General features: G+C 55.7%; 6 protein-coding genes across 6 annotated transcripts; 3 read left to right on the top strand and 3 right to left on the bottom strand.

The window, feature by feature from the left end:
• Window positions 1-1074: 1074 nt before the first annotated feature.
• PG986_007811 (ATP-NAD kinase) lies at window positions 1075-2901 on the bottom strand (the record flags this gene model as incomplete). The annotated part of the gene is made up of 1 exon (XM_066844033.1): window positions 1075-2901. One exon carries the CDS (start codon window positions 2899-2901, stop codon window positions 1075-1077), a length of 1827 nt encoding a protein of 608 aa, XP_066700145.1.
• A 2807-nt stretch (window positions 2902-5708) lies between these two features.
• On the bottom strand, window positions 5709-6614 carry PG986_007810 (uncharacterized protein; the record flags this gene model as incomplete). The annotated part of the gene is made up of 3 exons (XM_066844032.1): window positions 5709-6110; window positions 6196-6353; window positions 6419-6614. The coding sequence occupies 3 exons, from the start codon at window positions 6612-6614 to the stop codon at window positions 5709-5711; spliced, it is 756 nt and encodes a 251-aa protein (XP_066700144.1).
• A 520-nt stretch (window positions 6615-7134) lies between these two features.
• PG986_007809 (uncharacterized protein) lies at window positions 7135-8418 on the top strand (the record flags this gene model as incomplete). The annotated part of the gene is made up of 1 exon (XM_066844031.1): window positions 7135-8418. One exon carries the CDS (start codon window positions 7135-7137, stop codon window positions 8416-8418), a length of 1284 nt encoding a protein of 427 aa, XP_066700143.1.
• A 207-nt stretch (window positions 8419-8625) lies between these two features.
• PG986_007808 (carbohydrate kinase-like protein) lies at window positions 8626-11227 on the bottom strand (the record flags this gene model as incomplete). Its single annotated transcript, XM_066844030.1, has 5 exons — window positions 8626-9616; window positions 9668-9894; window positions 10002-10074; window positions 10137-10813; window positions 10883-11227. The coding sequence occupies 5 exons, from the start codon at window positions 11225-11227 to the stop codon at window positions 8626-8628; spliced, it is 2313 nt and encodes a 770-aa protein (XP_066700142.1).
• A 1044-nt stretch (window positions 11228-12271) lies between these two features.
• Window positions 12272-13202, top strand: PG986_007807 (uncharacterized protein; the record flags this gene model as incomplete). The annotated part of the gene is made up of 2 exons (XM_066844029.1): window positions 12272-12416; window positions 12505-13202. 2 exons carry the CDS (start codon window positions 12272-12274, stop codon window positions 13200-13202), a joined length of 843 nt encoding a protein of 280 aa, XP_066700141.1.
• Window positions 13203-14023: 821 nt separating this feature from the next.
• Window positions 14024-15220, top strand: PG986_007806 (uncharacterized protein; the record flags this gene model as incomplete). The annotated part of the gene is given in 3 exon segments (XM_066844028.1): window positions 14024-14284; window positions 14304-14418; window positions 14478-15220. 3 exon segments carry the CDS (start codon window positions 14024-14026, stop codon window positions 15218-15220), a joined length of 1119 nt encoding a protein of 372 aa, XP_066700140.1.
• Between the last annotated feature and the right edge of the window lie 330 nt (window positions 15221-15550).

The raw sequence follows: 15550 nt of genomic DNA, 5'->3' as shown, positions 1-15550 counted from the left end.
AACCCCCCTCGGGCGGCCCTGGCGGCCCTGGCGACACATGGAGTCTCCTGGGAGTCTCCTGGGAGCCTTCTAGTATCAGCTGCTGATTCCCTTGCGCTAGATCCGCTAAAGCACTCGCTAGGCCGCCATCCGACTCCACCAAACACCAGGCCCGCCGCTCTTCGCTTTAATTAGGTAAGATTTGGACCTCACTAACCGATATCCAAACTGCGACACTGAGGCTCAACTTATGTCATAGCTCAGCCAACGACACGAGAGGCTCCTTACTTATTGGAAGTATGTAAGTAGGTAGGAAAACATTGCACCTGCGCGCCCACTGTGCACTCAGTCGCACTTCAGTCCTTTGTCCCTCGGCTCGCTCGGTGGACTGCACCCAAGACACATAACACACATGGCCCCTTGCCGTGGGAGTTGTCAACCCACTTGGCGTTTCAGACATCGGAGAAGCACTGCAGGTTGCAGCAGCAAATGGCATCGCCTGGCCCCCTCCAACTTCAGTGGAGCAATTAAAGGGAACTTCGGGAGGCCACTTGCTGAACTGCCATCCAGTTCCTCCGAGTCACCGCCATGTCAGTGCCGCTTAAGCATGGATGGATGGATGGCTGTTGTTGCTAATTGCATGATTGCATGCATGCGTGCATGCAGCCTCGATCACTGATTCATCACTTCAGAGATATCGCTGGAATCTTCGGCGGTCTTATCTCTGGGAGAGATAGGACGGCTCGACGGCACTCGTGGACTTATTGATTTCTCATCTACTACCTAGTGTAGGTATCTATGTAGTCTAACCGCTAATTTCGCTGCAAGTTCGAGCCATCTCGACTTTTGCATCATGGGCGTCAACAGAGTGCCCGAGGGTTCAGGGTTCAGGTGACCAAACACGGCCCACCAACTGTCTTAGCAAGAGACCCTGTGTATACTTGCTGTGGTCCAACAACTCGCGAGAGATGTTCATTCGTATCCTGCCCGTAGACGACGGCGCTGGACATGCTCGTGCCCAGCACCGTCCCCAATAAACAGGACTCTCTATCGTTCTATACTCTAATTGGGCGGTTCATCGTAGCCTGGAGCTTCCTACATGCCCAGGAGAGACATCTGGCGCCGCAGGGGACTGGCGCTGGTGCTGCCATCCTCGCTGGCATAGCAGGCGGAGTCGGTGTCAATGTCCCACTCGGGCTCTTCCTCTTTAGTCATCTCCTCGCCGTCCTTCTTGGTTTCGAACCCTTTCTGGGTCGCAGCGCGAGTGTTCCACTGCAGGGTGCGGGACACGCTATCGAACCACTCCGTATCCGTTCGCATCACCGTAGGCAGCGGGTATTGCGATGCACTGATTGTGACATAGTCGCCCTGCTTCAGCTCGACACGGCCCTTGCCATCAAAGGCACAATAGGCGGTGGCACGCGAGTTGCGTGGGACGGATACCCGGAGTAGCAGGGTATCGCTCAGGACCATGGGCCGGAACGACAGTGTATGCGGGCAGATGGGCGTGAGAAGAATGGCGGGGATGTCCGGGTGGACCAGCGAGCCCCCAGCCGAGAGCGAATAAGCCGTTGAGCCAGTGGGCGTGGAGAAAATACAGCCATCGGCCTGCACAATGGTCAAGAGCTCATTGTCGCCATACAGCTCCAGGTTGGAGACATAAGGCGATGGGCCGCGGTCAATGACGAGCTCGTTGAGAACCTCAAATTGTTCGCCTTCCTCGGCCTCGGCACCATTCGCACCATGGCGATAGACCGTGCATGTAAACCGCATGCGCAGATTGACACGCATGCCCTCCTCGCCCATGATGCGGTTCAGGTGTTGCTTGTACTTCTCAAACTCGAAGCTGGTCAAGAAGCCCAGACTGCCGAGGCTGAAAGACAGGACAGGTGGCACGACGCGCTGGAACAGCCATGAAGTGAAAAGAACAGTGCCGTCACCGCCAAGAGTAAGCACCAGATCAAACTTCTCGGGCTGACTCCAGCACAAATCGGGCGACCAGTATCGCAACATTGATTCAAATCGAGGGTCATCCTCAATTAGACTGGTAGCCCCGAAACGTTTCGACGTTCGGAGTTTGGCGTCCACGTAAACGTTGACACCCACATCGGAGCCGTAGCGCGGAGTGCGGAGCAGCCACATGGCCAACTCTCTAGTCAGGTAGACAAGCTCGTTGTCACGAGCTTTGGTGACAATCATGACATTGCGGACAGCCCGCCGGATGGGCCGGCGCTGAAGCTGTTTCGAGACCTCTCGTACTCCAGTGGCCGTCTGGACGAGACGAGAATGCGACATCCAGTCGTCATTCTTGATCTCCTCCAAGACCTTGTCGATGTCCACATTGTCGTCAAACCGTTGGTGGTAGAAGCAGGGCGACTGGATGGAAGGAAGTGCGGTGGCAGGAGTGTTGCGGCTGGCCAGTTCATTCAAAGCCTCCGAAAGCCGTTGCGACGACGAGGACGAGGGCCGCGCCTCGGGGCCGGAGTGTGCGGAAAGCATGCCGGTGAGTGATAGCGCCTCGGGCTTATTGTTGCGCGCCACCGAGGCCAATGCTTTCATAATAGTCTGTCGCGGGACAGACTCCACTGAGCGAGTGTTCTTGTGGTGGCCGTACATGCGAGGAGAGAAGTGGGAGCTCTTGGACGAGTGAGGACCCGTCAAGCCTGCAACAGATGATTCAGACGGGAACGCATCGCTCTGCTGGTCATTGCTGGAGTGTTGTGCAGACTCGAAAAAGGAAGAAGTCGAGGAAGAAGGTGGAGGTAAAGTAGGGCGGTCCGCCAGAGCATCGGGTGATCCACGAGTCCCGTCAGGAATGGATGATGACTTATTGGACGCCTCGGGGACGGACATAACCCCACCGTCGGACGGATTACTGAGGGCTGGATGGAGCGCAGTGGGAGAAGTAACTAAACCCGCCATTTTGTCCGAAAGGGTACTCGGAGCACCGCTGGGCGTACAGGACAGGGTGTACAGGGAGGCGCAGGGGACAGGGATTCGGTGCCTTGTGCGTGAGCAAATAGATTTGCTCGGCAGAGTTCAGGGCAACAGGACTAAGCTTGCACAAACAGGGATTGTAGCAGCACCGGTTTCACCGACTGTCCAGCAACGATCGGGGATTACTTCGGGCAAGTAACGATCGGTCCTAACACCGTGGGTAGGCTATGCACAATGCACAAGTTGCAGCAATAAGCTTCTGCCGTTGAAGATCTTCCTCTGGGAAATCCCGGGGGATGACGCGAGACCGACCCGAGAGGCTGTCTCTGGTTCACGTTACACCACTGTTCGGTGATTCGGGAAGTCGCAGACTCTCCTCGCTGATGTGACAAAAATCTGGATCCGACGAAGCTCACGTTAGCCAACCCGTCGTCGGTATTTGTCTTGGGCCGAGTGGAGCGAGGGGACAGGGCTAGGTACATATATACCCCGTAAGAAGCATGTATGGCTGCCAAGGGACCAAAGTAACTCACCTGACTGGCTGTATTCCGCAACAATCTAGACCGCGCTAGAAGTTGTGATATCGATGCTTCCGTTGAAATCTTGAAATTGGCTCGCTTAAAAAGGAATAGGAGCGATTGCCGACGAACTGAGGTCGGGCGAAACACCGACTGGGTATCTTCGATAACGATGCTGAATGCTGATGCTGAAAGCTGACAAATTGGATCTCTTTAACGGACAATTATCTTTAGTTGGTGTCTAAGTCGTAACGCGAGTTGAAACAGGGGCCGCAAACAGTCGACAAGTCGAAGAGTCCGAGGAACGAAAAAGCTTGGATGTAGATGGCGAGTTGTCGAACTGACTAGCAGTGGTCGTAGCAGTAGTAGGACGAGTATCCAACAAGATCCAAGAAAGAAAGAAGAAGAAAAAGAAGTATGTATTAGAAGTAAAAGCTCCCAGAGCAAAGATGGACAGTGTTTTGCACTTCGACGAAGCGAGGATGCACACACACACACACACAAAGAAAGTGCTTGAAGGGTGAGTATGAGCAACTCAATGGGTATTGTACGCAACGAAGAATGAGGACAAAGGCAGAAGACACTGGCTGATTGCAAGAACTACCAGAGCTCTGAAGTTGCTGTTTGCGCAAGCGCGGAGGGGGGAGGGGAGGTTGAAGACGTTGGGTCTACGAGACGAAGACTGAAGGACCAAAGGAAGAGAAAGCCCGAGAATGGGACGACAAGCCGGATATCTTTATCTGGCACGCATCTGGCCCGGGTGGGACGCGGGCGCGCTGGTCTTGTTTGCCACGGCCGTAGCAGATGTCGGAGCCAAATCCATATCAGAGTTTCTGCGGTACAATGCCATCGACGAGCCTGCAGTCTGAAGCTGGCGCCCGTCGTTTGCATTGCCGGTACCCGTGTCCAGAAGTGACAGCGGTGGGGTCAAGCCAGTCTCGCATGCCTGACTTAATGACTAGGTTTGGCGAAGAGGCTCAAGCATCTCTCGCCCACTGCAGACGCTCGACGGAATTCCCACTTGCGTCGCGACAGAATAACGTTGATAGGCGCAAGCCCGTTGGCTTTGCCGCTTGTTCGGGGTTTGGTGGCCGTTAACGTTACAATCCCCTACAACGTGGGAATTTCGCTGGCCCATGCCAGCCATGCCCGCAGCCGTACTGCCCACTGTCGGTTTGGTTTGGTCTCATCTTGCGCGTAAAGCAGGGGTCCCTCGGGGTTGCTAGCCTATTAGGGGCCACCTGTAGGGGCTCCAGGGGTCAAAATAGTGCAGCGTCTCGTCTCACATCCTCAGCACGAGGTTTCTAGAGCCTCTCCGTCCCCACTCCCCGTTGCATAAGCTATCCTGTCTACTGTATTTCAGCGACGCGAAACACTCGAGGCTGCTGCCCTACCGAACGAACAGACTGGACGGTTGGCCGCCATGGTTAACATGAACTCAACAAAATGTTCACTTCAAGACGGCCAATACCTGCTCGCTTTTCGTCAACTTGGCATCAGCTAAGCTTTTATCTAAACTGCAAGGCTGCGCGTGGCCTTTGAACCTTCAGCTACCAAGGGCGCTTGTCCTGAAGGCCTCGCAGCTGGGCATTGCTTGCCCAGCCCGGCAAGCTTTGCCAGTGTCTTTTTACCCAGTTCTGGGACAGCATCTTGAAGCCAAGGACATTCAGTCAGCGGTGTAGGATTCATGAGTTATGGGCATTGTAGATCTCCATTATTCGAAGCCTCAACCTGTGTATTACATCTCTGTTCCCCCCATAAGCCTGCAGAAATGACAACAAGCCATGAGGTGAAACATGGCCGTAATCCACAACGGGGGACCAAAACGTAGGCTTGTGGCAGGCCGATCTCAGCTTGGCTTCCGATCCAAGCATTGGCTTCCTGCGGCAAAGCCCATGATAGTTACCATAAGGACCCATTCAACGTCTTTCCAGACGGCGTTTGCTGGGCCACGCCCTACGCCGAGCAGTCGGATTGCTTCCCCGACTGATCCTCGGCGGCAACACGTTGACAGCATTGCATGCACGGACTACCGTTGATCTGGCGAAGCGGAGCGGAGCGCATCCCAGAGGCCAGACATTAAGGCACGCCCATGTTTGGGGTCTGGGAACGAAACCTCCATCCCTATCGTCCATTAACCTTCCAAATGCACCTGAGATCCTCTATTCAGACCCATCCAGGCGAGCTCTGCATGCGCTGTAGAAGGTTTTGAAACCCCAAGACTGTTGGCGTTTGCATGTCGTTGTGGACACTGTAATCGATGCAGGCATCACATCACTTCCAATAAAGATCAGACGCGATCTTGGCTTCCATTACAGACCGGGTGAATGTGCCGAGATCGGCACCACTTGCCGCGTCGTCACCCATGTTAATGTCACCTGAAGTGCTGGGGCAACATTGCCGCTGAGCAGACGCTACTATGTCCTCCCACTCCTGCATGGTGAACTCGCCCTCGCTTTGAGTAAGAATCAAGTCGCCGTGAGAAGTAAATGCGAAGACATGGAGTGAACGAGACTTCTCGATCTCACGAGCCGTAGGGTTGATAATTTCCCTGTTCGACCCGTCTTCGGTGGTGGCAGCGATGACGACGGATGCTAAAGTAGCTGTCAATGGGATCGCGGCCGACATTAATGTTAGGACGGCGGTCTGTATCAAAGCAGGTAGAATCGGCAGGTTCTGTATGGCCCAGAGTATCAGCGTATGTGCCACCGCGCGCATGAACGGGTATTTTGGGGATTCCAGCCAAAGAATCTGAACATACCGTGTTGGCCTGGACGACCTTTGTGTTGACGTATTCGTTTTCGGGTGCTACGGTGATTTGAAGGGTGATTTGGATCAGCGCCCGAGGGAAGTTGGTGACAAGGATGATCTGGCGAAGTGTCGATTGCAGCAAGCCTTCAAGATGGCGTTCTCTCGTTCCTAGTAGACAGTGATGAGCAAATGCATTCGAGCGGCGGCCAGCTCCGTCTATAGAAGACAATTACCTCCAACGCCAGCGGCCGGGCGAACAACAACATCCACAACGGCCTCTTCGGGGATCTCGTCTCTGCGTTGTGCTTCGATAGGACCATTTACTGCGCCGACGATGGTGTAGCCGGCATAAGAAAACGTCGCAGAGCCATCGGCGCTGTGCAAATGCGACAGGAGCGCCTCGGGTCCTGAAGTAGTCGTCGTCGTCATGTTTCTGCAGGCTGTGCAAATGCGCCCTGGAACGGGGTTTGAGGCTGGTCGGGGGTGGTTGTTTGGTGACGTGCGGGTAGCTAGCTGAGGCTCCAAACTCGGTCGTTTTGGAACTTTTTTTCTTTCAATGTTTTTTTTCTTTTTCTGCCACTGACGTTGGAGCTACCTTTCTCCCAAGCTCGGTCAACCCCATAATTAGCGCGGAATTTAGAGTTGTGTATATTATGCAACATTCCCGATCTAGGCGTGACAATCAGGTACTCCTTAGGAAGGAACGAGGGGTGAAAGAAAGTGGCGCGTCGGAGGTGGCGGGGCACCTTTCGGTAGGTCGGTAGGTCGGTAGGTACTCAACCTGCTGTATCTTGATCTTCACCGTCCCAGGTACACCCTACTATCGACTATCCAATATCAACACAGTTGCTCATCCAAATCACTTGCGCAATTCATAACCCATTATAACCATACTTGAAATCCGGCAACACTTGCCCATAGTAACAAGGAACAACGTCCAGCTGCACCCATGGCTACAGGACAGCCGGCAGGCGTTCCACCACCCTCTACAATCCCCAACCTTAAAGACCGCCTTCCCAAACTGGAGCCTAGACGTCGCCGTCCTACACCTTCTGCTCCGGTTCCCACTCCAGAGACGCCGGCCCTCCCGCCGCCGCCGGAGCCGTCAACACTGTCGTTCCAGGTCCCCTCCAGGAGGATCTTGTCCCGCAAGGACCATGAGCTGTTCCTTTCGTCGCCCACCCACAACCTCATCCTCGCCTTCGTCTTCGGCCTATCCGACGCCGTGGTCGACGTGCCTATCTCCGCCGTCAAGGATGAGGACCAGACTCCCGCACTCGCGTCCATCCTCGCCATCCTGGACGAGGCCGAGGCGCTCGTGCTCGCCACGCCCCCGGATGACTCGGGCGGCTCGCGCTTCGGCAACAAGCTCTTCCGCACCTTCCTTGACAAGACCAAGGCGGCCAGCGCCGCGTGGCACCAGAGGCTTGGTGTCACTTCGCCCGAGGCCGTCGCCGAGGTCGAGACCTACTTCCTCCAGTCCTTTGGCAACCGTTCCCGCATAGATTATGGCTCGGGCCACGAGCTCAACTTCATGATCTGGCTCCTCTGCCTCTATCAGCTGCAGGTCGTCAAGCAGAGTGACTTCAAGGCTTTGGTGCTGAAGGTTTTCACGCGGTATCTGACCGTGATGCGCACCGTCCAGTCAACCTACTATCTGGAGCCTGCGGGCTCACATGGTGTATGGGGCCTGGACGACTATCAGTTCTTACCCTTCTTATTTGGCTCCAGTCAGCTTCTGCATCACCCATTCATCACGCCGCTCGCCATCCACCAGGAGCTAACCATAGAGGAGTTCGGCCATGATTTCATGTACCTTGGCCAGGTGGACTTTGTGAACAGCACCAAGACTGTGAAAGGTCTTCGATGGCATAGTCCTATGCTGGACGACATATCATCTGCGAAGAACTGGAACAAAATTGAGGGAGGCATGCGCAAGATGTTTGTGGCGGAGGTGTTGGCCAAGTTGCCCGTGATGCAGCATTTCCTGTTCGGCTCACTTGTACCCGCTGTGGACGGTATGAGCACTGAGGCGGAAGCTGGCGTACGGCCCGAGGAGGAAGAGACCGAGGGTGGTGCGGTCATGGTGGAGCATGATGGCGTTAAGCATCTGCATCAGCTCAACAGCTGGGGAGATTGCTGTGGTATCAAGGTACCTAGCAGTCTCGCTGCGGCTCAGGAAATGAGGAAGAGGAACGGAGGCGAAAGCTTGCGCAGAATCCCCTTTGACTAAAAAGAAAGGTCATAATATGAATACAATCTGCTACTCCAAGATCCTTCAACTACGATCTATGCCAATGTACAAAGCTACGAGACAGTGTCATGCATCTGTCGGGGGAAGCATGTCGCTCGCAAAACGCTCTCAAAGCTAGAACTAATAGCCTGGCTCGTGAAGCAGATGTATGTTACATTAATTCGGAACAATACGAGATTTATTCATCTACTGTTTCCAAGACGCGGCGGCGGCGGCAACAAGTTCGTTCTCCAGCGTGCCCAGATCTTCGCTGACCGACTCTGAGCTCCGCAATGTGAGCACCGCAGCCTTCTGCGCGACATCGATAAGATCCACCGTCCTGCCGCCACGGGCCAGGCCCGCCACCAGCACGCCGAGGAAAGTATCTCCGACGCCGTTGACCGAGACGACGTCAGCGACCTCCTGCGCGACCGGGAACAGCCGCATGTAGACGCCACCGATGCTGGGATGGTCGACGGCGGCACGGGTCAGGATGAAGGGCTCGTGGGCGGCGTCGCGCAGGCGCGGGTCGTCGCGGCCCAGGATCTCGACGAGGAGGGCGCCCTGGTCGCCGAGCTTGGCGACGAGGGTCGGGACGTAGGGCAGGAGCTGGACGGCCTGCTGGGGCACGCCCGCGTCGGCCAGGGCCTTGGAGGTCAGGCGGACGAAGCGCTCGCGGATGCCGCTGCCGCCGAACATGGCGAAGGCGTCGACGACGTCGAACCAGCGCGGGTCGGCCAGGTACTCGTGCTGCGAGGCGGCGGCGTGCATCGCGGCCAGCTCGTACTGATTCGGCGTCGCGAGGTCGACGCTCGGGGCCGGGAAGACGCCGAGGGGCTCGTGGTGGCCGCGGACGGGACCGAAGAGGCGCGCCGACTTGGCGTTGGAGACGGGCTCGAAGGCGATGGCGGCGCCGTTCTGCTTGCCGGTTTTGATCCAGGACCGAATGTCGGACTCGGACCAGTTGGCGTCGATGACGAGCCATTTTGGCTTGGACGCCGTCACGACCGAGGCCCAGTGCGCAGGATCCGAGTTTGCTGTGAAGATGTCCATGTCGGCCATGGCCATGACAAGGCTCTTGTTGGCATCGTTGACCGCCACGTACTGCGCGGTCCGGCCTGCGGCCCCCTCCAGGCGACGGATGCATGATGTATCCATACCGGCAGACTCAAGTGAATTCACGACAGTTGTTCCTGCGCTGGGTATAGTCAGCAACGGTTATGTCCTCGGTTGATGTGCGTGAACTTACACGTCGTTGCCGACCATGCTGCAAAGACGGACACCCCTGCTGCCACTCACTCTGTGGGCAGCGAGAGCCACGTTACGTCCCACTCCGCCTATCGACTGGCTTATTTGGGCTGGGTTTGAGGTATGAAGATGAGGTGATGCGTTTGTGGCGGCATCTGGTCCTGCGTAGTTACAGCTTAGATCTACAGCAACTGAGCCCGCAATGATGACATGGGCTTCTTTGTTGGCCTACGAATACGATCAGCCGGTGCCCAGACGTCATATCAGGGGTTGACCGTAGGCCGTCATGGGCGATGCTCAAACATAAGTGATAGTCAACAATTTAAGAATCATACCTTTTCTTTCACTATGACTGGCTTCTCTGTCGATATACCACTAACTGGGATGTGTACCTGCCTTGACACCGGGCTTTCCCTATGTTTTACCACTGTCAGGATCCAATCCACGCCTGCAGTAACCTCAGTGCTCACTTTCTAGTCGGGATCTCGAGGTCTCCCGAAACAAATCTCGTCGTCGCAAGAGCAATCTTTGCAGCGCGTGCCACGTTGGCGGTTACGAGAGCTACGTTTGCCGGCACACTTCGGCCTTCGGTAAGGTCCCGGATCCTGCCCAGAATGAATGGCGTGTTCAAACTGCCCTGAGCACCCTGGCTTAGCGATTCCGCAACAGCCTGCTCAATGACGGCATCCATCTCTTGCCTGGGGATGGAAGATTCCTCGGGAATGGGGTTGGCGAACAAGATTCCGGATTCGATACCCAAGCTCTCCTGTGCCAGTATCATAGCCGCTGCTTCCTCTTCCGTCTGAACCACGAAGGGGCTCTTGGTGCCGCTGTCACGGGCCCAGAAGGCCGGGAAGTCGACGTCGCCTTTTCGGCCGTCGGCAAAGGTCGACACGAGCACGCCCTGGGTCTCCAAGTACTCGAGCGTCCTGGGGATGTCAAGGAAGCCTTTGCAGCCGCTGCTGACGACGGCCATACGAGTGCGTCCCAGTTCTGTCAGATCTGCTGACACGTCCATCGTGTTCTCCCCGCCACGATGGACACCGCCTAAGCCCCCGGTGCCAAAAATACGGATACCCGCCAGTCGCGCCAGAACCGTGGTGCCAGCAATCGTTGTGCCGCCATTAATCCTTTTCCCCGTCATGCCCTATTGCAGGATGTGGTATAAGTCGGGGATTTCCACTCGTGTGGAGGTGCTGGAACGGGTTTAACTTACCATACCAACAAGATATGCGATATCCCTACGCGATACCTTCCTGGGCGAGTGCTCGACAATGTGAGCCACCTCGGCAGGTGTCAAGCCCACTGTCGGCACGCCTTCGAGAATTCCCACGACAGCAGGCACAGCCCCATTTTGCCGCACGACGTCTTCCAGACCAAGGCTGCCCAGGGCGCCGTGGGTGTAGATGGTTGACTCTAGGGCCACTACTGGCTTGTTCGTTGCCAGAGCATCCGTCACCTCCTCGGAGACTTTCAATAGTCTCTGGAGGCCACCGAGCTGACCTGAACTGCGGTACGAGGCCGACGTTGAGAAAGACGAAGAGATCTGGGCAGGTCTCAACCTGTTGGTAATTGAGGTTGGCCTGACGGATTGGCGCAGGCGGGTGCACTGCCCAGCACAGTTCCAAACACGCCTCATGCTGATGTGTCTGGTTTAATCGCTGGATTATAAAAGAACGGCCTAACGTAGATGATGGATGAGGTTAAGTGGTTTCAGTGACCGATCATCACTTGCTACGAAATCGCTGGTGATTATGTCGCTGGTTTGGCCGGCTTGTTTTCCAAGGTACCACCATAAAGGACTGCAGGGCGCAGGTCGGCATTTGTCGAGCTTATCGCTATCAATGCCGGTAATGCCAGTATCAATTGATTGATGTCTCGTGAATCGCCACGGTCAGCATCGTCGTTCCTCGGCCCATTGTGGAGATTTCCCGATGTCGGCTTCTTCCGTCGTGGTGTGCGCCCCGCTGCGGAATTGAGGTACGCTACCTTAGGTATTGGGAATGGGCTTAACGTATTGAGCCCCGTTCAGACCTGAAACTCCATCGGAATCCCATGGTCATTCTACTCGATCAGACGAGGACACTCACTTTAAGCTGCAGAAGAACCACTGTCAAGTTAAAGATCGGAAGGTGGTATGCCCCAGAGAATTAAGCATCCGGGAAAACTGCATGCCTTTCGATCTGAATTATCCCGCCTACTGATGGCTGTTCTTCCGCTGCCCTTTCATGAGAAGCTGTGGCTTTTGAGATGGACAAATCTGATACCGATAGCACCCCTTGAACTCCAGGCGAATGACCGGCCCCTACGTACCCGAAGATTTGGCGCATGAAAACCAGCAGGGCTCGGAAAACTGGATAAACGAGTTTGATGACCGTGTGCCGCTTTTCCCATGGCTCGCTATATGCTTGAAGCAAATGACCCCCCGTGAGGCGGGTTGGATACTTTCCGCCTGACCGGGTTCGTTTTCGTTTCTTCGACCTTCGCGATAAACCTTTTAGAGTTGTTCTAAATTGTCTATACTTACTTGTATATATATATATATATATATATATATATATTGTAATACGCTGCTGGTAGCCCATTTTCATACAAATCCGACTCAATGAAGACCCATTCGCTGCTCCTGTCGCTTCTGCTCTTGGCACCGCAATCCCTGGCCCTCAGTTTTACTGTTTCCAATGGCCAAATCTTCACTCCTGGCTTCGCCATCCTAGATGCGCCACAGCCAGGGACGCCGCTCGGCGGTGGTAAGTTCGTCCCAGACCGTCCGGGTAGTACCCAGGGTTGGAGCCCCGGATGATCGCGACATGCCAATAATAACACGCGACTATGCAGATACCATCGAGGTAGCACTCGACGTCTCCGCCAATGGCAAGCTCATGCTGCCGCCCTACGGCGCCGACAGCCCCAGCCAGATCCATAATATTAGCATATTCATGTACAGCTATGACACCGGGCGGAACTTCACCATCACGAACGGCACAGCGACGGGCGGGGGCTCGACGCTCGGAGACATCATGATGTCGGAGCCCGGCAGCACCGTGAAGCACGTCAAGTGGCATTGGCCGGAGTGTCTAGTCGGCGACGGCCAGCCTGGGTCGGCGGATAGCGATCGCGGGGCCTACAACGTAAGTCTTCTAGGCCAGTGGCTGGCAACAACAACAACCGTTTCCAACCCACTGACTATAACGCGTGCCGAAAAACAGATATCCATTCGACAAAACTTCCGGTTGAATGGGCAAGAGCACTACACCATATTCGATGTGCCGATTTCGGTCACGAACAAGATCGACTTCACCGGCCTTAACCCACCGTGTGACTCGGTCAACAACCCGCTGCTCACGCCTGAAGAGATCGATGCCGTATCGGCCAACAAAGTCGGCGTCTTGTTTGCGCCGGGTGATGCGACGCAGATTGAACAGACGGGGGTAACTGGGCAGAATGGCCTCGGCGGCGGTCTAGGCTCGCCAAGTTGGAGCAGGACGGCGAGCTGGCTTGCTGCTACTTGTTTATTCTTCGTGGTGTTTACCTGATGATACCCATGGCCGGCTGCAGGTCTCTTACACAGATGGTAAGGTGTTTAGATATACACAGAGTATTTATACTTACTATAATAAGGCATACTGGGTCCGCCTTTACCTAAGAAATCAAGCCTCCCTCCATGGGGCCGGCAGATATACGTCCACACTAACCTGGTGGTGGGGGTGTTTACAAGACAAGTGGTCTCAGTAGAAGTAGGTATGTGATTGGCTATTGGTTCCGGTATTACATCAACCTACGAAAGCTCTTTTATATGCACATAGAGATTCAACTTGCCATCTTTTTTGTTCTGGCTTGTACGTATGCCAAGTCCAGGTCAATTGCCGGGAGTTCGGACAGAACTTCAAACGCGGTGATGTGATGTCGCCGCACGCCAAGTCCAAAGGCCTCCTGGTAATTGCCCAAGGTAGATGGATATCTACTCCTGTCAACTCGTCATCCAACCGACAAAGCATGGTGAAGCAGACACATGCAATGCCAACCTAGCCAGACTTGTTACACCCGAGAACCCATGCGGGGTCTCCTTGCCTAGAGTCCCAAAATGGCAATGCGATCGTCGAGCATTGTCGCCTTTCCCCAATATACCCCCGCACACCGACTGCTGTGCGAGTCTAGTGATCTGGGGTATGCCTCGGTACGTACGTCAAGGGCCAAGCTGAACTGCAGGCGGGCGATGGAAATCACTTAATTACCTGGCGGTGCTCCTCCTTCGCTGCCCATGCTGGACACACCGCATTGATTACGTCTTTTTCTTGTATATACAATATATTGCCACCACTGCGTCTCTCCCACGACAATAAACAAGAAAAGAGACATGCCTGTTCACAATGGCTGGCTGCCCCGCGAGGGCCTCACGGCGGACCCCATCTTCAGCCTCCTAGGCAAGACTGTGCTGAACCCGGCCTGCCTGCTGCCGCTCATCCTGGCCGCCCGGTTCACCAAGCGGGGTGAGGACCTGTCCATACTGCACCCGCTGGCCTTCTCGCGGCTCAAGACGCTGCTCTACGTCGGCCTGGCCAAATGGCTGAGCGCCAAGTTCTCCGAGAGGGGTGGTCAACAACTTCGCGAGCGACACGTACGACTGGCCCAACGAGATCGCCGTGGTGACGGGAGGCGCCGGCGGGATCGGTGGTCATGTGGTGAGGCTCCTGGCCGAGCGAGGCGTCAAGGTCGTGGTGTTAGACATACAGCCAATGTCGTTCGAAACCGGTGAGTGACCTAGAGCGAAAGGAGGTCGACTGACCAAAAAGCTGACCAACTGGTGGCAGGACCCGAGGTCCACTACTACAAGTGCGACCTGACCTCGGTGGCCGACATCAAGGACGTGGCCGCCAAGGTCCGGGCCGACGTGGGCGACCCGACCATCCTGGTGAACAACGCGGGCATCGCGCGGGGCAAGACGATCCTCGGCACGACGGAGCGGGACCTGAAGCTGACCTTTGACGTCAACGTCTTCGCCCACTTCTTCACGGTGCACGAGTTCCTGCCGGCCATGGTGCGGCGCGACCACGGCATGGTGGTGACGGTGGCGAGCTACGCCGCGTGGCTGACGGTGCCCAACATGGTCGACTACGGCGCCTCCAAGGCGGCGGCCGCCTCCTTCCACGAGGGCCTCGCGGCCGAGCTCAAGACGCGGTACGGCGCGCCCCGCGTGCGCACCGTGCTCGTCAACCAGGGCTACACCAAGACGGCCCTCTTCACGGGCTACAACAACGAGGCGCCCTTCCTGGTGCCCGCGCTCGAGCCCGAGAGCGTCGCCGACGCCATCGTCTCCCAGATCTTCACCGGCCGCTCGGGCCAGATCATCACCCCGACCTTTGGCGCCGCCCTGCAGATGCTCCGCGCGCTGCCGCACTGGTACAGCTACCGGCTGCGGTCCAAGGGCGAGAACATCATGTCCAACTTTAGCGGGCGGCAGGTCGTCCAGGACGCCGAGAAGCACTACGAGGGCCGCGACAAGTCCTCGCCCGAGGCCGAGGGAAGCACCGTGCTTGTGCCCGACGAGCAATAGTCAGGCTGGAAATGGAAGATACCCATGGTGGTTCAGTTGAGACTGGTTTCGTTCGGTCACTAAATATAGGCTGCGACATGTTGCTAGCTCTTGAAGACGGCTGGTGTGAGGTCACGATTGTGGAAACGCAAGCAATCCTATACGATGTAGACTCAACTCGCCTGAATTCAGATCATATTGGACGAACTTAAGACTAGTAGGTTACATAGTGAGTGATGGTCGACTGTTCTCGGGCACACCCCTACACAGATTTCCGGTATGCCTTATGCCATACCCGTGTAAGTATAATCGCAATGAAACCACATATTAAACATCTTATAATTCATCGTC

Source organism: Apiospora aurea, assembly GCF_038362705.1.
Source record: "Apiospora aurea strain CBS 24483 chromosome Unknown utg000005l_segment0_segment0, whole genome shotgun sequence".
In the NCBI taxonomy this organism is placed as follows: domain Eukaryota; kingdom Fungi; phylum Ascomycota; class Sordariomycetes; order Amphisphaeriales; family Apiosporaceae; genus Apiospora; species Apiospora aurea.
Note: the sequence above shows the minus strand (reverse complement) of the source record. Positions and strands in the feature narration are given on the sequence as shown.